The sequence below is a fragment of the Lacerta agilis genome, chromosome 17 (assembly GCF_009819535.1).
Source record: "Lacerta agilis isolate rLacAgi1 chromosome 17, rLacAgi1.pri, whole genome shotgun sequence".
Taxonomy (NCBI): Eukaryota; Metazoa; Chordata; class Lepidosauria; order Squamata; family Lacertidae; genus Lacerta; species Lacerta agilis.
In genome coordinates, this window is record NC_046328.1 from 18,807,663 (window position 1) to 18,834,957 (window position 27,295).

The 27,295-nt window shown below is 48.5% G+C and overlaps 1 protein-coding gene across 1 annotated transcript in view; it reads left to right on the plus strand.

Annotated features, from left to right (window-relative positions):
* The window catches only part of GCN1 (GCN1 activator of EIF2AK4), a 60,979-nt gene that overhangs the window by 31,460 nt on the left and 2,224 nt on the right, over positions 1-27,295 (plus strand). The window contains exons 35-56 of the mRNA XM_033136120.1: positions 955-1,076; positions 1,810-1,924; positions 2,442-2,621; positions 3,699-3,919; positions 5,469-5,537; positions 5,632-5,770; positions 6,851-7,047; positions 7,202-7,344; positions 8,107-8,224; positions 10,367-10,582; positions 12,040-12,204; positions 13,889-14,050; positions 14,668-14,760; positions 16,442-16,585; positions 18,458-18,727; positions 19,506-19,619; positions 21,075-21,305; positions 23,066-23,259; positions 23,475-23,589; positions 24,729-24,825; positions 25,952-26,100; positions 26,268-26,375. Of these exons, the coding sequence (XP_032992011.1) occupies positions 955-1,076; positions 1,810-1,924; positions 2,442-2,621; positions 3,699-3,919; positions 5,469-5,537; positions 5,632-5,770; positions 6,851-7,047; positions 7,202-7,344; positions 8,107-8,224; positions 10,367-10,582; positions 12,040-12,204; positions 13,889-14,050; positions 14,668-14,760; positions 16,442-16,585; positions 18,458-18,727; positions 19,506-19,619; positions 21,075-21,305; positions 23,066-23,259; positions 23,475-23,589; positions 24,729-24,825; positions 25,952-26,100; positions 26,268-26,375 (3,362 nt within the window). The remainder of the gene's footprint in view (positions 1-954; positions 1,077-1,809; positions 1,925-2,441; positions 2,622-3,698; positions 3,920-5,468; positions 5,538-5,631; positions 5,771-6,850; positions 7,048-7,201; positions 7,345-8,106; positions 8,225-10,366; positions 10,583-12,039; positions 12,205-13,888; positions 14,051-14,667; positions 14,761-16,441; positions 16,586-18,457; positions 18,728-19,505; positions 19,620-21,074; positions 21,306-23,065; positions 23,260-23,474; positions 23,590-24,728; positions 24,826-25,951; positions 26,101-26,267; positions 26,376-27,295) is intronic.

Here is a 27,295-nt window from a genome sequence, read left to right on the forward strand (position 1 = left end):
ACAACCTGACATGCATCAAAACCACCTTTCAGACAAGACCAGCGGTCCATTCCATTGGTGCAAAACCTTTTGCCAGCAGAACAGCTGTACTGCTAAGCAACTTTAACTCGGCACTGCATTGGATACAACCCTTAGTTCAGACCAAGGGTGTCCCGGTGCAGTCTTGGCCTGAACTAAAAACAAACCCCTGTTTTGCAATAAGAACCAATCACAACAATACAAACACAACACGTAGGCTAATAGTTAGTAGAGAATATATAATAGAATAATAATATTCAAATTACAGGAATAAGCCAATCAAAGTTTACATGTACAATATAACAGAGTGGTAGCAAGGCCCATCAAGCAGTGTGTTCAAAATAGATGTCTAAGGACAGTCTTACAATAGTCTTTCAAAAGATTCAACAGAAGACGTCTCAAAAGGACAGTGTCTCCAAAACGATACTACTGTTTCATGATAGTCTTCATCAGCTGGAAATAAGATATAAGGCATACAATCAATGAATGATAACAAAACTGAGCTACCTGCATACACATTGTTAAATAAAGCAGAATATACGAAACAGAATAAGTAAATAAAGGTACATACCCGATATTTTTCAACAAATTGAAATTTGAAAGATACCATTATTCTATAATATATTCTCTACTAACTATTGCCTACGTCTTGTGTTCGTATTGTGATTGGCCTGAACTAAGGCAGTTGCAGCGTTTCCCTATTTCAGACTACATCTAGTGGCTGGGAATCGTGATCTTGCTTTTTTTTTTAGAAAGGTGGTTGAGACAGAAATTAGAAGGCGGGCGGAAAATGGAGATAAGCTGCACTGAAAATCCCAACCCTTTCCTTCACTTCATGTTTTGTGCTTGCAGGCTGAGAGAAAGTTGGCGGGGACAGAGCCTCGCTTGCCAGTCTGCCCCTTGCCCTGATAAAAGCCTTGTTTGCCTCCCATTTAGGGGCCTTGTTTGCCTTTGAGATGCTCTGCAGCATGCTTGGGAAGCTCTTTGAGCCTTACGTGGTCCACGTCTTGCCCCACCTGTTGCTTTGCTTCGGAGACGGGAATCAGTACGTCCGAGAGGTAAGAAGTGCCTGGTGTTCCCGGGGCAGTAGGTTAAGGACGGGAGAAGCACTGGGCTGCTGGATTAGGCCAAAGCAACTCACCCACCCACTGCCCAGGTCCAGCACCCTGTTCCCCACGGTGGCAGTAGCCTTCCCTTACTGCATAAGAACATAAGAAGCACCTGGCTGCAGGGTCAGGGTCATCTCTTCCAGCATCCTGTTCACACACTGGCCAACCGGATGCTGCTGGACATAATAACCTCTTAATTAGCATACATACGCAGTAAACACACAAGAAGGAATTCCTTAAAACTAGGTGAAAATCAGATAAGAGCGCAACTCTATATCACAAGCATAACACCTTAAAAAACATTAGGCGGGTCCTGGCTGGAGACAGAGAAACTCGCTCCTGTCTGCTACTGCTGATGAGCGTAAAAATGCATGACAAATAATTGTGTGGTGCTTCCCCTGGCCCAGGGGCAGCCAGTGCTGAGTCCTCCGGATGTTAATGGACTCCAAATCCCATCAGCCCCAGCCAGCATGGCCAGCGTACAGGAAAGATGGGAGTTGTAGTTCAACATCACCTGGAAGGCACCGCAGTGGCTGCCTCACCTTAGATTTAGTTTTCTGGTGCCCCCACCCCTGCACACATGGTTCATTGCTGGAGTGAGACTGATCCTCCATAATGTTTGGCTCCTGGATCTTGAAGTGGGTTGAGGTCAGTTGTGACTTCTCTGTTTCCTTCCTTTGAGGCCGCGGACGATTGTGCGAAGGCCGTGATGAGTAACCTGAGTGCCCACGGGGTGAAGCTGGTGCTGCCTTCATTGCTGGCTGCGCTTGAGGAGGAGTCTTGGAGAACCAAAGCTGGTAAGAAATTGGACTGGGCTTGTTTTTCATTTAAGGGAAGGGAGGCTGACTGACAGCTTTTGGAATGGCTGTAGCTCCTTTGTTCTTGCGGGAAGATTATACCAGCGTTGCCTTATTTTGCTCAGGTATTATTCTCTGCAAAGAGCCATCCTAACTAGGTAGGATCTTTACAGCTTTTGGGAAACCTTGGCCCTCGAAGTTTATTATTTAAGTAGTCGTAGCAGGGTCCATTGAGCATGAAATTTAGTCTCTGCTGATCACTGTTTTTCTTAGCTCTCCAAAACTCCAGGCATGACTGCGGCTGTAATCCTCTGTACACTTAATATTGGGGAGGAAGGTCGCACCTAGTTTGGTGGATATGACTTCCTAGTAAGGCTGCCCTGTGGACTGACTTCTAACTCTGCCTCTATCTATCTTATCTATCTATCTATCTATCTATCTATCTATCTATCTATCTATCTATCTATCTATCTATCGATCATTCCATCATTCCCTGCCTTCCTGCTCTCCCCACCAGGGTCAGTGGAGCTGCTGGGTGCCATGGCTTACTGCGCCCCCAAACAACTCTCCTCCTGCTTGCCAAACATTGTGCCAAAACTCACCGAGGTGCTCACAGACTCCCACGTGAAGGTCCAGAAGGCCGGGCAGCAGGCGCTCCGGCAAATTGGGTCGGTTATCAGGAACCCCGAGATCTTGGGTAAGAGCTTGTAGTTTGTGTTTGTGTGTGGACTAGCATCTTCTTCTTGAGGTGTGCAAGGTGGAACTAATGGGACCACATTGCAAAGTAAAAATAAAGCACAATAAAACATGAGATTCAGGGAGCCAGCCATCCAACCCTGCCGTATTCCAGGATACTCCCCCCACCTATTTCCTATTTTCCACTCCAGATATTTGGCATTCTGTGGTCCCTAAGCATACACAGTCCTCATTGGGCTGTTTCAGCAGGTGTTGCTTCTTTGGGATTCCCCACCCCCATTTCCCCCCGCCATAGTTCCAAAAATCGTGGGGTTCTTCTAGACCTGCTGAAATCTCCCTCTTGTTTCCCAGTGACCCCGTTGCGTAGTACATAATGGCCTGGACTCTACTGAGTTTGCTGTTGGAGGGAGCAGTTAGACCCAAGCACGGAGGATGGGTGTATCAATGGCTACTAATTATGGAGTCTCGATAGAACCTCCATGTACTGAAGCAGTATACCTCTGAATACCAGCTGCTGGCCTCTGTCCAGAATGGAACCTTGAATCTAGCTAGGTCGAAAACAGGCAGCCAGTGCATCACTTTCAACAGAGGTGTCACATGTTGTTGCCAGCAGCATTTTGCATATGGGTTACCAATATGCGGGTGGCGCTGTGGGTTAAACTACAGAGACTAGGGTTTGCCGATCAGAAGGTCGGTGGTTCAAATCCCCGTGACGGGGTGAACTCCTGTTGCTCGGTCCCAGCTCCTGCCAACCTAGCAGTTTGAAAGCACGAAGCGCAAGTAGATAAATAGGTACTGCTCCAGTGGGAAGGTAAACGGTGTTTCCGTGCGCTGCTCTGGTTCACCAGAAGTGGCTTAGTCATGCTGGCCACATGACCTGGAAGCTGTACGCCTGCTCCCTCAGCCAGTAAAGCAAGATGAGCGCCGCAACCCCAGAGTTGTCCGCGATTGGACCTAACAGTCAGGGATCCCTTTACTTTTACCTTTACCAATATATGGACTGTTGTCGCCAAGCTATCAGCCGGCTCTTTGCTCTGATCCTGACCGTGTTCTCCTCCTTTTCTTCTCCTGCATACAGCGATCGCGCCTGTTCTGTTGGATGCCTTGACAGACCCATCCAGAAAGACCCAGAAGTGCTTGCAGACCCTGCTGGACACCAAATTTGTCCATTTCATTGACGCTCCTTCGCTGGCTCTCATCATGCCCATCGTCCAGAGGGCTTTCCAGGATCGCTCCACGGACACGAGGAAAATGTCTGCCCAGATCATCGGCAACATGTACTCTTTGACGGATCAGAAGGTGAGCTGGAGAGAGGCTTCAGAGCCAGGGGTGGGAGCCTTTTTTTGGCTCGAGGCCACATTATCTTCCTCGGGGTGGGCCACATGCCATTGGTAGGTGGGGCCAGACTCAAAAGGGGGTGGAGCAATGAATGTAAATTTTACCTTTGTACAGCAGGCTAGTTTCTACACACACACCTCTCTCTATTCTCTGTCTGGACAAACAAGAGCCATTGTCACAGGTCAAAGACACATCCCAGCCAGGAAAAGCATGCAGTAGATCCATGGTATGAAACTGACAGCCAGAGGCTAGATGTGTTCTGCAACTCCTGGCATCCATTCATCTCCTATGTGAGATGCAACAATCAATCAACAACAACAGCAACAACAATAATTTATCCGACCGTCAGTCAGAACACAATCATTATCCATACAAATTTTAAAAAAAACCTGAGACAACTCAGAGGGGTTTACACTAAAACATACATTAAAAGTAGATTATACATAAAGACCCATATCGATACTATCGATTTTAACCTTACGTCGTTTAAGGGCCAAAAAAAGAAATTTGGCCACCTCAAAGGTTGTGGTACCAGTAAAATTATTCACCAAAAACGAAACCTGACATTCTCTATCTACCAGGCTAAGGTGGCCTAAGAGGGAGCTATCAGTTTTTGTCTAAGTCTACATAAAATGGATAGGTCAGGAGAATGTGTTCGGTTGACTCAACCATTCCCAAGGCACAGGGACAAACTCTCAGAGCATATGGGACTCCCTTTAACGATCAATCAAGGCAACCTCCCCAGACCCACAGAAGCACCTAGAGACTTATTGGACTTGAATTGTTCATATGCATCATTGACTTGTTCTGGGTAGTGGTTCCAACCTTAAGATGCAGTTAGGTCTCTTCTTAAGGAATGACAGACCAGCTGCTGCTGCTGCTGTTGTTGTCTATTGTCTTTTAAATTACGTGTATGAAAAAGCAATGATAGATAGATACAATGCTTTAAAAAAAAAAAAAAGTTTGGGGGTACTCTCATTTTCCTACTCATATTGAAATACTGCCCCCCAATGAGGCCAAACTTTCACAAAATGTTTAGGGGTATGCATACCCCTTCGTCCCTCCAGAAAAAAAGCACTGGATAGATATATAGATTATATAGATATAGATACGCATACAGATAGCTATAGATTTAGGTAAAATACGCAGGGGGTGGATCATGACTGGTGAGGGGTGTGGCCTGGGTAGGGTTCCGAGGGCCAGGTAGAAAGCCCTGGAGGGCCACATGTGGCCTCTGGATCTGCTGTTCCCCATCCCTGCAGGAACTGCAGCAGGCCCACATATGAAGAAATGATTCCCTGAGGACAGAACCTCTACAGGCCACGACTTTGCTGTTCGTTGCCCTCCCAGTTGTGTTTGGAGGGGGACTGGATGCTTAAGTGGGAAACAGGGCGCATGTGTTGTCCGCGCTGTTTGCCACCTGCACCCTTCCTAGGTCGATGTGCACTGATCCCAAAATCCCAATTTGTGATGTTCATCCCACTTAACCTGTCCCCCATCTCCATTTCAGGACCTGGCTCCTTATCTGCCCAGTGTGACCCCAGGTCTGAAGGCCTCTTTGCTGGACCCGGTGCCTGAGGTACGCCGTCTCGGTGCAGTTCCTTTGTTGGGTGGCCTTTTCCTCCTTACCTTTTCCTGCCAGTTTCCCACAACCCTTTCCTTTGAACTCTCAGGTGCGCACGGTATCCGCGAAGGCGCTGGGAGCCATGGTGAAGGGGATGGGCGAGTCTTGCTTTGAGGACCTGCTGCCTTGGCTGATGGAGACCCTGACGTACGAGCAGAGTTCGGTGGATCGGTCTGGAGCCGCCCAAGGCAAGGACAGCAGGCTTCTTCCCTGGCGTTTGATAAAAATAATGGATTTGGCTGCAAGGGAGTTGGGGCCTGGTTGCCTGCTCAGCTCACCAGCATGTTGGGCAGCCTCAGGCAAAGCTATTTACTTATTATGGGAGAGAGCCATTGTGGTGGTGTGGTTAGATAAGAGTCTTGGGCCAGGACCCGAGAGAAAAGGATTCAAAGGTGGGTTGTGCTAAGAGGCAGTGACCGGCCCCCAAGGTCGCCCAGTGAGCTTCACAGCCACCAAGTGGGGATTTTGAACACAGGTTTCTCCCAGGTCCTAGTCCGACACTCTCACCGCTACAACCACACCGGCTTTCAAGTTACTCTCTGCCCCGTCGCACCATTTTGCAAGATCGGGTTTCTAAATGGCCTACCTCACAAAGTTGTTGTGAACGTAGAAAACCTGGGGAGCTGCTTTATATGCTGAGAGAGACTTATTTGTCAATGTAGATTCTGTGCCAATATGCGCCCAGTCATTTTGCTGTGGCTCCTCGCCCACAAGAGATAGAGTTTATCTCACCAAGGCATTTCAGATTCTGCTATTCCTGGGCATGGGTGGGGCAGGAAGCTGTATACATCATCGAAGCCCTCCAGTCACTGAAATCCTGATTCGGCAAATCCTTTCAAGCTCTGGGATTTTACCAGAGGCCTCCCACACATTGCTTGATCACATCTTCACAAACATATGGACCTAGCTATTTGCTTTGTCTTACTAAACCCAGAAAAAAACAAAATAAAATAAAAAATTCCTTCCAGTAGCACCTTAGAGACCGACTAAGTTTGTTCTTGGTATGAGCTTTCGTGTGCATGCACACTTCTTCAGATACCGGTGCTACCGGAAGGAATTTTTTGTTTTATTTTATTTTGTTTTGACTATGGCAGACCAACACGGCTACCTACCTATAACTAAACCCAGAAAAGTAAGAGATTCTCAGAAGGCTGTTCTGAACCCAGTGGCACATTCTGCATTTCTATGGGGTCATACCTTGTGCGGGTATACACACCCGTGCGATCCTGAGCAAGAGAGTTACACCAAAACACACCCATCTTTTCCAGGTCTGGCTGAAGTCATGGCTGGCTTAGGAGTGGAGAAGCTGGAGAAACTTATGCCAGAAATCGTGGCTACAGCAAGCAAAATGGACATCGCCCCCCATGTCCGGGACGGTTACATCATGATGTTTAACTACCTGCCCATCACCTTTGGTGATAAGTTCACACCTTATGTTGGGCCCATCATACCTTGCATCCTTAAGGTAGGGTTTTCAGAGCAGGTTTTTGATCCTTCCATCCAGAAGGGATGGAGGCGGGCTATTGCCTCTAAGTCTCTGACAGCTGGATCCCACTCTTAGCCGCTCTGCTGCACCCACAAAACCAGCCCTTGTTGGTAATTTGTACCCTCCTACCTAGGCACTGGCAGACGAGAACGAGTTCGTGCGGGACACGGCTTTGCGCGCCGGGCAGAGGATCATAAGCATGTACGCAGAGACAGCCATTGCGCTCCTCTTGCCTCAGCTGGAGCAAGGCCTCTTTGATGACCTCTGGCGAATCAGGTTAGAGCCGGCTTCCCATTTATGTGGCTTGTCAGTTGCGGGGAATCTCACTTTAGAACAGAGACAGAGAACCTCATGCCCAGGTAACCAATGCGACCCTCCAGTCCTCCCTCAGTGCCTTCGGGGCTCTCCAGAGGCCACATGCACACTCTGGCCCTGCTTTGCTGTTTGCTTGCCTGTTCTTGCTCAAAAAGTTGGAGTTCTTGATGAATAGACGCAGGGAATAATGGAGTAACAGGAACTCAGGCCACAGTAATGGTTTGATTGATTTCAGTTTTACAAGTCTTTTGTAAAATTATTTCTTAGTATTTGTGTGCCGAGTGGAATTCCAAACGACACATTGGTACACGTAGACCTTAAGACTTCAATACTTAATTAGCTGAAGAAGGAAGAATCTCAGAACAGGGCCTTGTCCTGGTGCTTTATTTCCACTCGGCACACAAATACTAAGAAATAAATTTACAAAAGACTTGTAAAACTGAAATCGATCAAACCATTACTGTGGCCTGAGTTCTTGTTACTCCATTATTCCCTGCTTGTTCTTGCTCGGCTGGGGTGTGTGCAGCTACCCTACTGTACAAAGATGGAATTCACCCTCATTTCTCCACCCACTTTTGTTTCTGACCCTGCCCACCATTGGCATGTGACTCCCAGAGGTTGTGCAGAAGGGAATGCGGCCCTCCCCTGAAAAATGCTTTCTCATTTGTACTATACATCAATCTTGCCTTTCCCCTCCTCTTTTTTATTTTATTTTTTTAACAGGTACAGCTCAGTTCAGCTACTCGGAGACCTCCTCTTCTATATTTCGGGAGTCACAGGGAAGATGACAACGGAGACGGCTTCTGAGGACGACAACTTTGGAACAGCCCAGTCCAACAAGGCGAGTGCTATCCTTTCGTCTCCTGGCTGCTTTGTGAGCAAATAGCTGGAGCCCAGACTAGGCAAGACGGTGGATATATGCAGTGTTAGAAACTCAGGTGTAGAAGCTGGGCGCCAAATGTCACCTTAAACTTAGGTTGCAGTTACCACAACAGACTGTCTGTTCGCCAGGGGGTTGGGCTAGACGACCCCTTTCTAATGTTGCAATTCTACATTTCTATGATTCTGTTGTCTCGGCTACATTGCCTGCCTGTAGCTTGCTCTTACAACAGTTCACTTGCCCCAGTATGCAAGGAGGAGAAGCACACACAGTGGAAATGGAAATGGTTTTAACCATGGACTAGGGCAGAGGTTTTTAAACTGTGGTTGCCAACCCTGACACCCAGAAATCTCAACGTGCAGTGGTACCTTGGTTTAATAACAGCTTAGTTTATGAACAGCTTGGATTAAGAACACTGCAAACCCGGAAGTAGGTGTTTTGGTTTGTGAACTTTGCCTTGGAAGCAGAACATGTTCCACTTCCTTTTGAGTGTGTTCCATTTGTAAATTGAGTCCCCCGCTGCTATGGGAAAGCACGCCTTGGTTTAAGAACGCTTTGGTTTAAGAACAGACTTCTGGAATGGATTAAGTTCGTAAACCAAGGTACTGCTGTAGTCGCAATTGGACCTGCACCAGTAGCAAAACACACATGGCACTTGGGGAATTTCAAACACTTGATATATGACTATCCTCTTTTTCCTTTTTTTTTTTTAAATAGCTGCCGCCAACCTTTAAAAAAAAAAAATCAGTGCCTTCTGCTTCACTGGTAAATCTCTCCACCCAAAAATTATTGCTTTCCCTTCTTTGGGGGGGTAGGGGGTGTGAAGAGATGAACGATATGATTAGAGATCTTCCAATGAATGTCTTACCTAGTTTGGCCCTGTAGTAGGTTTCTTGCTAGTGTGAAACACAGTGGGCTTTATCCAGATAAATTCTCAGAGAAGACCCATAGAAATCCATGCATCTTATGTTGCTGTTGCTGCTTGTTTGATTTCTTACCTGCCCTCCACCATGAGGTCCCAGGGCTGATTACAACAATTTTTTAAAAAAATACAATATTAAGAATGGTTGAAGCAGTTTGCAGTCATAAGAACAGCCTGCTGGATCAGGGCAGTGGCCCAAGCAAGGCGGCATCCTGTTCTCACAGAGGACAACCAGAAACCTTTTCTGGGAGAACCTGCAAACAGGACCTGAGCACAAGAGCCCTCTCCCCTCCTGTGGTCTCCAGAAATGGGATCCTGAAGTATTACAGCCTCCAACTGTAGAGGAAGGGCATGAGCATTTTGGTCAGCAGCCATTGATAGCCCTGCCCTCCATGAGTTTGTCCATTCCTCTTTTTAGGGCATCCAAATTAGTAGCCACCACTGCTTCCTGCAGGAGTGAGTTCCATTGTTAAACTGTGTGCATACAAAGAAACGCATACTTAAAATTATTATGTAAAGCAGACAGGTGGAAATAGTTAGGCTTCAGAGGTAGAAGACAGATAAGGTTTAGTAATATAGGAAGTAATGTTTAAGGTTATTAAAATCAAGATAAGTTCAGTAGTATTTTAATACAAGATTAGAAAAAGGTAAGGAAATTACTAAAGATGAATTACAAAGAAAGCAGTTACAGGTGGGTAGCCGTGCTGGTCTGCCATAGTCGAAACAAAATAGAAAATTCTTTCCAGTAGCACCTTAGAGACCAACTGAGTTTGTTCTTGGTATGAGCTTTCGTGTGCATGCACACTTCTTCAGATACAAAGAAAGCAGTCGGAGAGGACATGAGGAAGTCAACTTACAATGATATATACAAGAATAGTTAGGTTTAGATAATAATAATAATAATAATATTTATTATTTGTACCCCGCCCATCTGGCTGGATTTCCCAGATAAGTATTTTGGTGGGGTAGGATGTTTGTATTGTTTGTAGTTTTTGTGTTGTGTTTTGTTTGTGTTATGACAAAATTAATAAAATTTGGGGGAAAACAAACAAAGAACGCATACAGTTTCAGTGGGCCTACTCTCAGGGTGTCTAACATTGGATGCAAACTGGATGAAAACTTGTTTTCTTGGCCGCACCCCCCCCCCCTTTTTAAATAACACATTGTTTTTATTTTTCCAGGCAATCATTAACGCCCTCGGAGTGGAGAGGAGGAACCGGGTGTTGGCGGGGCTGTACATGGGCCGCTCGGATACGCAGCTGGCCGTCCGCCAGGCATCCTTGCACGTTTGGAAAATTGTCGTCTCAAACACGCCTCGCACGCTCCGCGAGATCCTGCCAACTCTCTTCAGCCTCCTCCTGGGCTTCTTGGCCAGCACCTGTGCGGACAAGAGAACAGTTAAGTCTTTGGGCCAACCAACTTGACTCTGCCACTTTTCAGGTGTTAACTAGAGTTTCGCTTTATGATTCTGCAACGCAGGGGTGCCAACTTGATGCAGTGCACGCACACCCACACCCACACCCACGCCATTTGAATAGGAATGTCCATCAACTTTTGGGGGGCCTGGCCCCCTCAAATATTTTATTGTAGAGGCCGAAGCCACCACGGCCCCTAGTAGTTGGCTCCTACGCCGCAATGTAGTGTTCATTTGCACAAAATTGGGACTGTGGGGATCAGTGCTAGAAAGGTTGAATTTGTGGGTGTTCTGCTATGTATTCCAGTGGGACACAGAGTCTGTTGGATTTCTGGGAGCAGGCTAGGCATGTGGGATAAAGGGAGACCTCAGCCCCTCATAATGTGTAGGCTTTATGCACGTGTAAAATGGATATTTTACTCCCCCCCCCCCTCTCGGAGGGGTTGTTCCCTCTTTCCCTCTCTACCCTTTCCCCCACCTTTCTCCTTATCCTTAAAATTTGGAATGTGAGCTCCACGAGGCAGCGATCTGTTGCTACTCATTCGATAGCAGATACCAACCTATCGGGTGGTCTCTTTCATGCAACATAGGAGTCTTGCCTTTGTTGTGGTGGCACCACCCTTTGGAAGCCCTTCTTGTTAACAACAACAACAACAACAACAACAACAACAACAACAACAATCTTTATTACGGTCCATAGACCCATCAATTCGTTACAGAGCAATACCCAATTTGGACAGCCTGCCTTCAGGTTACAAAAGCATTTTGTTCAAACTTAAAATAAGGATCATTGGTTCTTGCAACTACCAATAGAAACTTCGCCACTGCTAATGTTCTGGCATTTGTCCGGTCTTCCAATAGGAACCTGACATAGTAATCCTCTGATTTTCCTGGGAGTGGAACTAGCAAGGGTAAAACCAGTTCAGCCCTGGCTTTCTCGAATTTCACACAGTGCAGCAAAATCTGTTTTATAGAATCTGTGTCTTGGGCCCACGAGCACAGTCTTTCCTGGTAGGGAACTCCTTCTTGTTAAATATACAGGGTTCTCTCTTGTTGCCTTTCTGGCACCCGCTGAAGACCTTCCTTCCCCAACACAACTTTTCAGATAGAGATTTTTTCAAAGCCTGCATCTGTATTGGAATCGTTTAGCAGATGCTTTAATTGTTTCAATTCCCCCCCACCCCTTCTTTCATCTCTCTCTTGTAAGAATAATAGTTTTATCGCATGTGTTTACTGCCCTGGGCTCCTTCGGGAGGAAGGGTGGGATAGAAATGTAATAATTAATAATAATAACAATAATAATATTTGGAAAAGCATCATGGGACATTCACAGTGAATAAGAGAGGGGACAACCAGCCCTTCCAAGTGCTGTTGTTTTTGCTTCTTTTAAAACCTTGCGACTGGCTCTGTTTTGACACACCTAAAATTCTCTATTGACAGATCGCAGCACGCACGTTGGGGGACCTTGTCCGAAAGCTGGGGGAGAAGATTCTTCCAGAAATCATCCCCATTTTGGAGGAAGGTCTGAGGTCGGAGAAGAGCGACAAGAGGCAAGGAGTCTGCATTGGCCTGAGTGAGATCATGAAGTCCACCAGCAGGGATGCTGTAAGTTCTTGTTCACAGCAGTGGTAACTTGGAACCTGGTGGGGTGGGCTGCTTATTTATTTTAGTCGTCATTATTATTATGCTTTAACGGGATGCGGGTGGCGCTGTGGGTTAAACCACAGAGCCTAGGGCTTGCTGATCAGAAGGTCGGCGGTTCGAATCCCTGCAACAGAGTGAGCTCCTGTTGCTCGGTCCCAGCTCCTGCCCACCTAGCAGTTCGAAAGCACGTCAAAGTGCAAGTAGATAAATAGATACCGCTCCAGCGGGAAGGTAAACGGCATTTCTGTTCGCTGCTCTGGTTCTCCAGAAGCGGCTAAGTCATGCTGGCCACATGACCTGGGAGCTGTATGCCGGCTTCCTCAGCCAGTAACGCGAGATGAGTGCCGCAACCCCAGAGTCGGACACGACTGGACCTAATGGTCAGGGGTCCCTTTACCTTCACTTATTATTATGCTTTACATAGAAACCAAAATAAAAAAGAAGAAGGATGTAGTTAACTTAAGGAATGCTAGAAGATAGTAAATATCTGAAACCAAAATCAGACACGAAGCTGATTTAACATATTTAATCAAATTCAGAGTTCCAAACAACAACTGCTCTAGCAAATTATGAAAAGATTCCGTTTTTCCACAAGGACATTGTTATCTTCCTTCTCTGTTTATTAACCATATTTCTAAGTTTACCATGTCCTTTTATTCCCATTTTGGCAGATAATAATTATTGAAGTAGTCAGGAAATGTATCAATTCCAATTGTGTAGTACTCTGGGGTTGTGGGGGGTGGGTCAAAGACCCTTGACTATTTCTACAGCAGGGTCCCTGCCTCCAGCATCAGTCGGCATGAAAGGAGAGCTTTGTAGCCCCTGAGATGTCTTCTCTCCCTTTGTGCTGATTGGAGCCGATCAGAGAGAAAAGAGGCAAACCAACCACTGAGGATGGGTTTCTAGGGTCCTTCTGCAGAAGATGTGGGAAGAACACAGAAGAAAACTGTTCTGTAGGTTCCAAAGCTGAGGGACCCTGAAAACACCAGGTGCTTCACTTTCAAGGCAATTGTGTGCATGTGTGGTGCTGTGGTCTAAACCACTGAGCCTCTTGGGCTTGCTGATCAGAAGGTTGGCGGTTCAAATCACCACAACGGGGTTAGTTCCCGTTGTACTGTCCCATCTTCTGCCAACCCAGCAGTTCGAAAGCAAACCAGTGCAAGTAGATAAATAGGTACCACCGTGACAGGAAGGATAATGGCGTTTCCGTGCGCTCTGGTTTCCTTCACGGTGTCCCGTTGCGCCAGAAGCGGTTTAGTCATGCTGGCCACGTGATCTGGAAAGCTGTCTGTGGACAAACGCCGGCTCCCTCAGCCTGAAAGCGAGATGAGCGCCGCAACCCCATAGTTGCCTTTGACTGGACTTAACCATCCAGGGGTCCTTGACCTTTTTACCTCTTTCTATTATGTACAATGGAACTTCACAGAAAACACAACTTTGCATAGGTTTCCTAGGAGTCGATTGCACCTTTCCCCACGTGGAAAGAAACCTTCCAGAACCCTCCTGAACTAATCAGAATAGGAAAGATCTCTATACATCAGATCAATACTTTCTGTACTAAGAAATGAAAACTTGACTGCACCTTTCCCCTTGTAATTGCCATGGAAAGCCACCCTGCAGCGGTCTTCATCTGCCCCTTTTCCAGGTGCTGTGTTTCTCTGAGTCTCTGGTCCCAACAGTGAGGAAAGCTCTGTGCGACCCTTTGGAGGAGGTCCGGGAAGCCGCCGCAAAGACCTTCGAACAGCTGCACTCTACCATCGGGTACCAGGCTCTGGAAGACATCCTGCCCTTCTTGCTGAAGCAGCTGGTGAGCGCATCAGAAGTTCTTTCTCTCTGTGTCCTGTTGAATTAGGAAAGGTATGCAACTGTAGCTCTTCTTATTTTGAGGTGTTGCAGAGAACACCCCCAAAATAACTACAGAACTTGGAAGGTGGACTGATTGATGAAAGCTATGCGGGAACCTCTGTCTATAGAGACAGCAAATCTCTGAATGTCAGATGCTGAGGACCAGCATCATGGCTTTGGGGACTTCCAGGGGCATTTGGGTGTTGGAAGATGAATTGCTGGGCTTGGATCAGGGCTGGGGAACCTGCGAGTGTCCATATGCTACAATTCCCATCTTCTGTGGCCATTGGCTGGGGGGGGGGCTGCAGGGAGTTTATCAGAAGTACAGATTCTCCCACCATCTGCTCTAGCAACACCACTATTGACATCTTATGTTTTTGCTGTAGGGGATGGATCTGGCAGGCGGAGAGGATGGGGCAGGCCTCCTCCTGCAGTGGCCAGACCATCAATGGAGCTGATGAAATCCGATTTCACGTTTAAAGTGCTTTTAGCTTCCTGGACAAGTAATGCTTACAACAATGCTTGCAGTGGCTGTAATGGCTGTACATACAATGGCTTCTTTCCTTTTCCTCCTTGTAGGAATATGAAGAGACGTCGGAGTTTGCTCTGGATGGCCTCAAGCAGGTGATGGCTGTGAAGAGCCGAGTGGTGCTGCCTTACTTGGTGCCAAAGGTATGTGTGTGAATACTCCCCCCTGCCCCCACCCTTTATGTAACCTTTGAAAGTGAGTCCCTCTCAGCTCAGTTCCTTGATAAGCAGGTGCAATAGCTCAGTTGGATAGAGCGTGGTGCTGATAATCCCAGCGTTGCAAGTTTGATCCCCGAATGGAACAGCTGCCTATTCCTGCGTTGCAGGAGGTTGCACTAGATCAGGCTTCCTCAAACTCCGCCCTCCAGATGTTTTTGGCCTACAGCTCCCATGATCCCTAGCTGGCAGGACCAGTGGTCAGGGATGATGGGAATTGTAGTCTCAAAACATCTGGAGGGCCGAGTGTGAGGAAGCCTGCACTAGATGAACCTCAGGGTCCCTTCCAACTCTATGATTCTATGACCAAAAATATCTTAAGACTTTTCAAGCACACATATAAAAATCAAGGTTTTCAAAAACGCATGTTTCCATTAGAAGTGAGGAATGTGACTGGCTCTTGGAACTCTTCTCCGTCCACACCCCTCACCAGCCCTAGATTTACACCCTCCTTGAGTGTTTTTGCCTGGCAGGACTATGCCCTTCAACTCTGACACTGCCGGGATGGGTGACAGAGAGAGAAGGGTGTATAGAAAGTAGTCTACTATTCAAAGGTAAAATGTGTGTCTGTTGCCCTGCCCACTTTGGCCTCTGGCCCCTCCTACTGCTGACATCTGGCCCTCAGGAGGTAATGTGGTCCTCGGGTAGGAAAAAAATCCTACCCATGTGTAGCTGGACTCTCCAGAGGGCCAGGATTTGTCTGTTTATATATTCCCCAGTTTTCTTAAGAGGAGCTGAAGGTGGAGTGAACGATTCTCCTCTCCCAGTTTTATCCTGACACCCATCCTATAACATAGGTTAGGCAGCAGCTGGCCCAAGGTCTCTAAGTACTGATGCACAAGAGGTAGGGATTGCCACCAACTTGGACAGCTTTGAAAGGGAACTAGACTTCACACATAGAGGATAAAGCTGCCAGCGACTGCCAGTTGTGATGGCAGTGTTGCTGTCCCCAGAATCGGAGGCAGTATGCTGGGGAACATGGCTGGGAAAATGCTAGCGTGCTCAGGTCCTGCTCGTCGGCTTCCTGTTTGGGAAACGGGTTGCTAGACTAGACAGGCCATTGGTCGGATCCAGCAAGGCTCTTATTGCAGCATTCAGTGAGGTTGTGGCCAAGCGGGAATTTTAATCTGGGTCTCGCACGCCATATGCCAACACTCTGCCTGCCGTGGCACCATGGTTCTGAGTGTGCACACTATTGGTTGGTTGATGTGCAAAATCACCCTTGGTGCACCCTTGGCAGCCCTGTTTTGGGAAGTTTTAAATGTGTGACATTTTAATGTATTTTTAATTTTTGTTGGAAGCTGCCCAGAGTCGCTGGGGAAACCCAGCCAGATGGGCGGGGTACAAATAATAAATTCTTCTTCTTCTTCCTACTTGGGAATTTGGGGTCACAGAACAGTGTCTGGGGTCAGTGCCCACGCTGTAAGTAAGACAGAGATGGGGGAACCTGTAACCTTCCCATTGTTGTCGGACTCCATCTCCCATCAGCCCCAGCCAGGGAGGGTGGGAGTTGTAGTCCAACAACATCTGGAGAGCTGCAGGGTACCCCACCCCTGTTACAGGTCAGTAGATTAAAATATTCTTATTTCTAATTTCTTGTTTCCCGTAGCTTATTTCTCCTCCTGTAAACACCAGAGTCCTGGCCTTCCTCTCATCTGTGGCTGGCGACGCTCTCACCCGGCACCTTGGCGTGATCTTACCTGCCATGATGTCCGCGCTAAAGGGGAAGCTTGGGACTAACGAAGAGCAGCAGGTAAGAATGTTTTTGGAGAGAAAGATGAGCTGAAGCTATTCATGGTTTCTCCAATGTGCTCAAGGTGGCGCACATGGTTCACACCTCCTCCTTTAATCCCCACAACAACCCTGTGAGGTCAGTTAGGCCAAAGGGCAGCTACTGGTCCAAGGTCACACCCAGCGAGCTCCGTGGCTGAGTGGGGATTTGAACCTTGGTCTCTCCCAGGTCCTAGTCTAACCACTACTCCATGTTGAACCCCCAGCTAGAGTCTGGCACTGATAGGAATTCTAGTCCAAAACAAACCGGGTTGGTGAAGGATGCTGGCAATGATGTTGAAAGTGGAAGGTGGCACAGGAACAGAGAAGCTGGAGAGGGGCAGAGAAGACTGCCAGTCAATGGGCTGCCAGTTGGTCATTCCCAGTGACAAGAGGATTTGTATCATTTCTGTGACATCATTACCATTGAATTTATCAATTGCTTTCTAAACCACTTTCTCAAGGTGATTTACATATAAGATGGTGTCAGGATCTTCCCAAGTGTTGCTCATGAGTAACGACAGAGCCTTCAGTTGCTAAGACTATTTATTGTGCATTACTATTTACAGTGTAGAGCTAGTTCAAAACAAGACCGCTCAGTCACTTGCAGAATCCGGAAGTGCCCCTCTCCAGTTTCCCGCCCAACACCAAAGTCTTGGCACCCTAAAACGACGTCTGCGGTGCCTCCTGACCCCCCGATGCTGTGCTGGCGCCAGAAGAGGCAGTTCTTCTTCAGATCCTCTCTGGCTGGCGGTGCTGGGTCTTTGCCCAAAGTCTCCAAGCCCTTGCACCTCCTCCTCCCTTGGAGAGAGCTCAGGGGAAATGCTAGAGGAGGAGTAGTCCGTCAACAGAAGTGGCTGGGGTTCCTTGTAACGTAGAGAGCCCTCCTCTCATGAAGAGCTGCTCTCCCAGTCCTCCTCCCGAGGAGGACCTCTTTCCCTGCCCTTCTTGTGAGCAGGACCTCCAACCAGCCCTTCCCCTCGAGTAGTCCTCCTGTCCCTCTCCTCCTCAAGAGGAGGACCTCTCTCCCCTTGCTCCTCCCAAGGAATACCCTTGCCCCGGCTCTCCTCCCGAGTAGGGCCTCCCCTCTCCCTCTCCTCGCGAGGAGCTGGGCAATCCCTGACAGATGGTTAGAAACAACCAATACATTTAAAACAAGGCTAAAACCCAACAAGGGGACGCTTCTGGTAAAGACCCATTCATTCAGCTGGAAAAACCTGTCAGAACAAAAATGTCTTCAGTTGTTTCTGGAAAGTGCAGGTAGTGGATGCCTGTCGTGTCTCTCCAGGAATGTTGTTCTACAGAACAAGGACGGGCACACTAAAAGTCCTGCTCCAAGTTACTCCGGAGGAGGCTTCTGAGATCTTTGGGACATGGTCTGCGGGAGTTTCTCCTACAAGGTGTATAAGGCTCAGGTGGTCTCTCAAGTAACCAGACCTTATATGTTAGTGCTAGCACCTTGAACTTGGCCCAGTGGTAGACTGGCAGCCAGTCTAAGCAAGGGGTTATATACCAGCGGTAGTCTGGCCCCACAAGCAACATAGCCACCGTATTCTGCAGCAGCTGCAGACCCTGGAACAACCCCAAGGGCAGCCCCACAGAAAGCAAATTGTAGTAATCCAACCCTAAACATGCCGCTCCACTACCACTGCCTTTTGGCCTTCATATATCCATTGAACTGTGTGACTAAATCCCAACTTTAAGAGGGCTCACTAAATGGGGAGAAGAGGTCTATTTCCTTTAGGCTTTGGACAGCAAGGTGTAGGGATCTCCGGCACGACATCTTGGGAAGGACTCGTTCCCAGGATAAAGTTGTGGCCGAAAACCAACAGGACACCTGTTGCTACTTTCCCAGGAGATGTCGAACTGCCAGGTGGTCATCCTGTCAGTGGAGGACGAGGCCGGACAGAGGATTATAATCGAGGACCTGCTGGAGGCGACACGCAGCCCCGAGGTGGGGATGAGGCAGGCAGCCGCCGTCATCCTCAACATCTACTGCTCCAAGACGAAGGCCGACTACACAGCCCACCTACGGAGCCTGGTCTCGGGCCTGATCCGGCTCTTCAACGACACAAATGCCGTGGTTCTGAACGAAAGCTGGGACGCCCTCAATGCCATCACCAAGGTAGGATTCAGAGCCGGTTGTTTCTGAGAGGGGGAAGATACTGTGGTTGGTTCAGGGACAACATTGAAAAGTTCAGGGCTGCAAATTTCAGTCAATCAATTGATTAGATAAGAGTTTGCTTAGACCCTCAGAAGAGGTGATCTCCGATCAATCAGTTGGTGGATTTTTACTGTGTTGTTTTTTAAGGCAACAGAGTTGTAATGCCATTATACCAGGTAGCAGTACCAGCAAGAAGGTTGATTGCATTCCCAATGAAAAACAAAAGGTTGACACCTTGCGCCCTCTTGAGGCCAATGTGGAGAGGAAGTTCTGTAATCGGGGATGCAAGGAAGGCAGCCACCACCAAGAAGGCCACGTCTCACACCCCAGAAGCAGCTAAAGTTGCAATAACAAGCAGGACATCCCTAGCAGATCTTAACACCTGTTCTACCTCCGCTGTTGGCTATTAGCTGTGATGGCCATGCTCTACCTCCACAATTGGAGGCAGCAGTGCTTCTGAAGACCAGTTGCTGGAAACTGCAGGAGGGGGTGGGGAGTCCAGCTTTTGGGTTTGCCACAGGCATCTGGTTGGCCACAGTGAGAACAGGATGCTGGACTAGATGGGCCCTTTTCGGTCTGATCCAGTAGCCAGGCTGTTGCGTTAATAGTTTGATAGGGCAGTGCTGGAGAAGGGTCTCTTTTTCTGGTACCTAATTCCCAAGCTGCCCAGCTGCTGCTTCTTGTTGTTGCTTAGGGCTGCATCTGCTAATCCTAGTCCTATCTCTGCTTCTTCCCCCAGAAATTAGATGCTGGCAACCAGCTGGCTCTCATTGAGGATCTGCACAGGGATATCCGTTTGGTAGGCAATGATGCCGGCGGAGACCATGTCCCTGGGTTCTGCATTCTGAAAAAGGTAAGAGCTCTGAGCTCCAGTGGGAGCCTGGAATGTTATGGGGGTCTCTGCTCTGTTCTGGTTTTCTGTCAGTGTTGCTTGTTTCTGTTAAGCCCACAAAAATCCCTCGAGAAGAGTGCAAGACAGGGCTGCCAGCCTAGGTTGATCTTTTCCTTCCTCTGGCTGTGAGAGGGAGAGAATTGGGGGTGGGGTGGGGTTGGTGAAGGGCAGTGGTCTTCAACTAGTGTGCTGCGGCACCCTGGGGTGCACCTTGAATGATGGTTGGGGGTGCCGCAGGCAACACTGCCCTCTGTCCCTCTTCCCTCCCTTCCCTCCCTTCCTCTGATGCCCTCTTGCATCTCTCCCTCCCAAAGGCTTGCACAGTTGTGTGTTGCAGCAGCCCTGGCTACAAGCTCCGCGGGTGAATGGTGCCTCTGGGGCTGGCCAGGGGGTGTTTTCCAGGCCCCTGTGGGGCAGTGTGAGGAGGCACTTCTCTTTGGGGCAGGGGCGGGCAGCTCAGGGACCAGGGGCGGCTGCAGCAGCAGCTGCCCGGAGGGCTCCCAAGGAGAAGGGAGAAGATGGTGAGGGAACACTCTACAAGGGAGGGTGTCCGGAAAAGGGTGAGAGGCTGCCAGCTCTGCAGGCAAGGGGTGACAGAACTGGGATCCTGAGCCCCACAGGGGTGCTGCAGAAAGAATGTAGTTGGTTAAGCGAGCCATGGAATCAAAAAGGTTGAAAACCTCTGGTCAAGGGACCTCCTTGAAAAGGTAGGCAGGATGATTAGTTGGCTGACTAGAGCTGGGGTGGGGGACATCTTTCAGCCCAAGGGCTGCATGCCCAGTGGTGGGTGGGTGGAGCCAGAGGCAAAACTGGGCGGAGAAATGGGTGCAGATTGTACCATTGTTCAGGAAGCTAGTCTTTCCACACACTCACATGCCCCTCTCTGTCCTCCATCCAGGCAAGAAAGAGACGTTGTCAGAATTCAGGGACACTTTCCAGCCAGGCAAAAAAACACCTGAGGGTGCAAAGCAGGGTCATTGAGGGGTGGGGCCTGGGGAAGAGGGTATGGCTAGGGAGGTTGCATGTCCAGGGGAGAAGCCAGAGGAGCCTGGAGCCACATTTGGCCCACACACCTGGATGAGGGACACCACTGGAATCTCAAAAGAATCTCTGGTCAAGAGAAGGCAAAGCCAAACAGAGAGAAGAGAATATGGCTGCCTTAGGAGCAGGCCAAGGTCTCCCTTTCTCTCCTTGCTCTCCCCCACTTGCTGAGCATAAAGGGACTGTTGTTGTTGTTGTTAATTTATTATTTATTATATACTGACCTATACTTACAGGTCTCAGAACGGTCACAACATAAAATCACAATATAAAATGCAAAATACATGATAGAATAATTTTTTTAAAGCCCTAACGACTTCCCTCTTCATTTACTTCCCCACTTGCCTTCTTCCCCCCACCCCACCCTTTTCACAGGGCGTGACGTCCATCCTTCCTGTGCTTCGGGAGGGAGTCCTGACGGGCAGCTCGGAGCAGAAGGAGGAGGCGGCCAAGGCGCTGGGGCTTGTGATCAAGCTGACGTCGGCCGAAGCCCTGAAGCCCTCCGTCGTCAGCATTACGGGGCCACTCATCCGTATCTTGGGAGACCGGTTCAGCTGGAACGTCAAGGTGGCTCTGCTTGAGACGCTCAGCCTTCTGCTGGCGAAGGTAAGTGGCGAGCGCTTTGGGCGGTCGCTGAGCGTTTAGAAACATTTTGAGAACTGTATTATCGGAATGAGATCATCTGGATTGAAGGTTGAGGAGGCCTGCTTAGAAGTTGTGTGCTTCTTTCCTCCAGCTTTCCTACTTACAACAGGTCTGTAGTGCCAAAACAGAAATCACAAGCTTGCTGTCCCACAACAGACCCCCACGTTAGTGATTTGTAGCCTGAAAGAGAGACCTTTAGTTATTTCAAATCACATTTCCTGGCCTGGAGATGCACCTCTAGGAGATGCTTACTTGCCAAAGACGACTAGAAGAAAGTACAATAGTTCCTCTGGATGTGAACGGGATCCGTTCCAGAGCCCCGTTCACATCATGAGCAGTCCGCATCCTGAGCGCCGCGTCTGCGCGATTCAGTGCTTCTGCACATGCGTGTGACGTCATTTGACGTGTCTGCACATGTGCGAACCGCCAAACCCAGAAGTAACCCATTCCGGTACTTCTGGGTTCGGCAGGTTCGTAACTCGTGACGAACGCAACACACAGCGTTTGTAACACGAGGTACGACTGTATCTGTTCTCCCTTTTCGCTGGACTGGCTCAGTCGGTAGAGCATGAGACTCTTAATCTCAGAGCCATGGGTTCAAGCCTCACATTAGGCAAAAGATTCCTGCATTGCAAGGGGTTGGACTAGATTACCCTCATGGTCTCTTCCATCTCTACAGTTCTAGGATTCTATGAACTGGTAGCCATCAGTCCAGCAGTGTTTCTCTCATGTTTCTGTATTCTTTTTCAGTATTTTGGGTTACCCTTAAACTTTTATAAGAAGGTGAGGGAAGCTGAAATAAGTAAAAATAATTTATGTGTGTATTAAAGGGTATAGTAGTGGAATATTTTGGTTCAAACACCACTTTGAGAACATTAAAAAAAAAATATTTCCAGGACAAAGATAGTAAATTCGCTCAGCATCCAATTGACTTGCCAGTCCCCAGGTCATTCATATAATTGCGTGGCCATGGCGCATTTGTGCGATAGATGCAGTTCTGCGTTCAGGACAAACTGCTTTGCCACACATCACACAGCTGAGCTCATTGCCGCAGGAAGCAGTGGTAGGGCTACCAGCTTAGGTGGCCATAAAAGAGAATTAAGCACATTCATGGATGAGAAGCCTACTGTCTCATAAAACTCTGTTCTCCCTCCACCGTTGGAGGCAGTATGCCTCTGAATGCCAGTTGCTGGGAATCTCAAGCGAGCAGAGCGCTGTTGTGCTTGGATCCTCCTTGCAGGCTTCCCATTGGGGCATGGGGGTAGCCAGTAGGAGGGCAGGATGTGGGGTTAGCAGGGCCCTCCTTATGTTCTTTTGTAGAGCTGGCAGTCTTTTGCACTTTGTCAATAGTACTCTACTTTTGAAACAGATTTTCATGAGCTGGCATAGAAAAAAACCACAATACTTAGGCATTTATTTTTCCTTGCCTTCTGATTGCAGATTTTGGGGACACCTTTGCCCTCACATGCTCAAAGTTGCTGCAAAGAGCATGAGGACTAGGAACTTGCCCTTTAAAGCAATACTGTGGGTGCTCTCAGAAATTCCAAGAAGAGCCCACTATGCTTAAAATAGTCCACAAGGCTCTTCTTTGTGCTTCATTCTTTTGCATTGGCTTTGAATCAGAAAACAGAGAATTGATGGGCTGCCATGTTTTCTTGGAAGCGGCAGTCATGCTTTTTTTGTCGCCGGTTTGCTGATGTGCTTTCTCCGACACGTTACAGGTGGGAATTGCTCTGAAGCCGTTCTTGCCCCAGCTGCAAACCACCTTCACGAAGGCGCTGCAGGATCCCAACCGCATTGTCCGCCTGAAGGCCGCCGACGCCCTGGGGAAGCTGATTGCCATGCATGCCAAAGTCGACCCGCTCTTTACCGAGCTGCTGAACGGCATCCGAACCAGCGAAGATTCCGGCATCAGGCAAGCGAGATCCTGGGGGGCTGAAGTGTCGGAGGACCAAAAACCCACGCGGAGTGTTTGCTTCCTGTCCCTTGGCTCGGGGAAGGAGGGGTATCCTGTGACGAGGGACTTCTCCCAGTCACTGCAAGGCAGGATTTCCAAGGATTAGGCTTGACTCGAAGGTGGTGATTGTTCCTGACCTGCTGGCGGACGTAACGTTTCTTGTTGCCTTTCAGAGACACGATGCTCCAGGCCCTGCGGTTCGTCACTCAAAGCGCTGGTGCTAAAGTTGATGCTGCTGTTAGGAAGAACATCACCACGGTGCTCCTGGGCATGTTAGGACACGACGAGGTATTTTTAATTAGTTTGATTTTTGCAGAAGCTGATCTGCCCCATATTGATTGTGAGAAGGCTCATAGCTCAGCGACGGCCTAAAGGGACGCTGCCTCCAGCCTTGGAGAGCCACAACTAGTTGTGGTCCCAGATGGGCCAAGGGCCTCTTGGCAGCTTTGTGCCTGCTTGTGCAAAAAATAACAATAATTACCACCTTTTTCTCCTGTCGTTCTTCCAAGGAGCTCAGAGCCACATATACAGCACTTGATAGAATTTGGTCTTGGTTAAGTCGAGCTTAGAAATGAATCTTCACTTAGAGCAGCACCTTTTATAAACCATGAATGCAGTCACATGGAGACTTTGCGTTTAGGAAAACGAGGGCGTTTATTAAAGGAAATACTTGGTCGATAGAACTAGGATATTTTCACCTAACTAAGGTGGGGGTGCAAAGAGCCTTGCTTGTTCTTTTATCTCTGGGGGGGGGGGGAGGAAAGATGCCTCATCCCCCACGGGTGGGAAGTCAGAAGTGAGAGCAGCAGCCCTAAGGGTACAAGTCCTGCACCACACCTGCACAGGATAGGAAGGTTGGAGAGTCTTATCTCCATCTTCTTTATCTTTGCCTTAATACAAGATGAGTTTGTTTCCCAGGACTTTCAACAAGTCCTCTCTTCCCTGTCTCTCTCCCCCCCCCCCCCGGGCCTCACTCGATTCATTTTTTTCACTCGTTCGCAAAATGAACTCACCCCTTAAAATCGAGTGATTAACATGAGAGTGACTGTGAAAGAGGGCGACCTCATGCTGTTCTTTTGCCAGGCATGAAGTGTACAGTGGTACCTCAGGATGCAAACGGGATCCATTCTAGAGCCCCGTTCGCATCCTGAGGGCTGCATCTGTGCATGTGTGCGACACGATCCATCACTTCTGCGCATGCACATGACGTCATTTGATGTGTCTGGGCATGCGCGAACCGCCGAATCCGGAAGTTACCCGTTCCAGTACTTCCGGGTTCGGCATGTTTGTAACCCGTGATGAACGCAGCATTCGTAACACGAGGTACGACTCTATAGGAACAGAACCTAGAGAAACCCAAGTGTGTGCATGCTAGAACCTCTGTTTTGCTGGAAAGCCTCAATGTTACTTGAAATATTTCCTTTTAGGATGCCACCCGTATGGCCTCCGCTGGCTGCCTGGCAGAGCTGTGTGCGTTTCTGTCAGAAGAAGAACTTGGCAGCGTTCTCCAGAATCACCTGCTAGGTATGCTTTGGCAGGTGGTGCAGAATGATTCTCAGGAGCAGAAAAGGTGTCTTAACTGCTTGTCACCATAGAGTGGTCAGGACTGGGGGGGGGGGGAGAGAATAATGTCTTCTCTGTCCACTAGGAGGCAGTAAAAATTATGATTGGGGCACTCCATTACATGCACAATGACAACAGACCTCAGACTGGGTGGCATGCTAGGGGTTGGGTTGGTTGGAGTGTCCTGGTTCAGTTCTTAAGTTACGGATTTTAAATTTACACTGGGAAAGCTTTTTCAGGCCATTGCCCCCTCGCTTGCACAAACACATTCCCAGTACCCCCTACCCTCTAAAAAAAGCATTGTTCAAAATAGTAGTTTCCACAACCCACTAAGGAAGATAGTAACACAATAAAATTCAAAAGAGTAACAATTAATTGCACATTTATTCAGCATGCAATTAAGACTATTTAGTTTTCTTAAAAAAATTGACGAACTTGATCATTTATTGATTGGTTTATATACTGCCCTATACCCGGGGGCCTCAGGGCGGTTCACAGAATAAAATCAAGATATAAAACCACAAAATACCTAATAAAAATAAAAACCACCCAATAGCCCCCTCCCCAAAAAACCCACTATACATTTTAAAAAGGGCATAGGATGTAAATCGGATCAACCAAAGGCCTGGTTAAAAAAGGAATGTTTTTGCCTGGCGCCTAAAGGTGTATAATGAAGGCGCCAGGTGAGCTTCCATGGGGAGAGCATTCCACAGATGGGGGGCCACTGCAGAGAAGGCCACGTCTTGTGTTGCCACCCTCCGGACCAGGAGGCAACGAAGAAGGGCATCAGAAGATGATCTCATGGTCTGGGTAGGTTCATATGGAAAGAGGCAGTCCTTGAGGTATTGTGGTCCTAACAGCTATTCAAAGTCGGATTGCTTTACACCTCCTTTGCCCCTCCTACTGTCCCCTTGCCTCTTAGTGCCCCCTTCAGTAATCCAAGGTGGCAGTACCACCCAGTTTAGGAACCATTGTTTTAAAATGGTTGGCATCCTGAAATGCAGGTGCCATCCAGATTTGGGGGGGGGGGGAGAGGAAGTGGTGGCCTGATGCCATGCTCAGAAACTCTCTTCCTTCGCTCCTGCAGCGGACGTCTCTGGCATTGACTGGATGGTGCGGCATGGGCGCAGCCTGGCGCTTTCCGTGGCCGTCAGTGTGGCCCCCGGCAGAGTGTGTGCCCCCAAATACAGCAACAGTGTCCACGAAATGATCTTTAGCAATACTACTGCAGACCGGGTAAGCGTCTCCTTCCAGCGTGGCTGTCAGGTGTTTCCTAACAGCTTCCTGTTAGGCCTTAAATCCGGGAGGCCCTGATCTGAAAGGCAAAACGAGCACCCCCTTGAGGTTGCGAGGTCCAGTGGCAAGGAGTTCCGAATATCACTTTCCTGCTTCTTCTTCGCCAGATCCCAATTGCAATCAGCGGCATCAGAGGGATGGGTTTCCTTATGAAGTACCACATAGAAGCCAATGGGGGAAATCTGCCCCCCAAACTCTCCAACCTCTTCATCAAGGTAAGCCCCTTTCTGAATGTATGGGACGGACTTTGCTGGTAATCAGAGATCTGCTTTCCAGGAACCAGCCAGGTGTGGTTTGGATGAGCACAGGACTGTGGCCTGTCCTTTGGTGGCTCCTTCCTTGCTGTGTACAAAGAGCCTGCGTGTAAGCCCTAGAGCAGAGTGGTCCGATGCACAGCCCGAGGGCCACATGTGGCCCTTGACGCCTTTTTTTTTGGTGGACTGCAGCAAAATTTGACAGCTTTGGGGAAATGCGGGGGGGGGGGGAGAGCTCTAGGACCCTGCCAGAGCCTCATGCCTCCTTCCAAAATCATGGCACAGGGCTTAATCCAGCTTTGGGAAGGCAGCATTGAGGGTTGAGGGGGGTGTCAAATTTTGACCTCGCTCCCTGCCCCCAACTTGGCACAAGAAGGCACCGTGTAGCCCCCAGGTTCCATGTTGAAGTACTCTTGCAGCCCACTTGGTATAAAAAGTTAAGACTGTCCTGCCCTAGAGCAAGAGACTTGAGCAATACCAGCAGGTTCCAGCAACCCTCTTCATTGTGAGATTTAGGGGGGTGATGTATGACTTTGCTTGGGGCCAGGATGGAGGGTTGGAGTCCAGGGTGAGAGCCAGGAGGCTGAGAGGTGCTAAGTATGTCAGAATGAGGAATTTGTATCAGTATACAATTAGTCCTTTGTATTACCCCCTAGCTATTGCCTAGGACAGAGGCCTTCTCGGTGGCTGCTCCAAGACTTGGGAACTCCCTTCCACTGGAGGCTAGGCTGGCCCCTTTTTCATTTTCCTTTTGCGGGCACACAAACACTTTTTTTCTTCTGACAGGCCTGTGGCCGCCACCTACTGTCTTCTGACGGTGGGTGTCCTGCGACTGTAATGTGTTTTCACTGTTTTTAATTCTGAATTGTAACATGTAAATA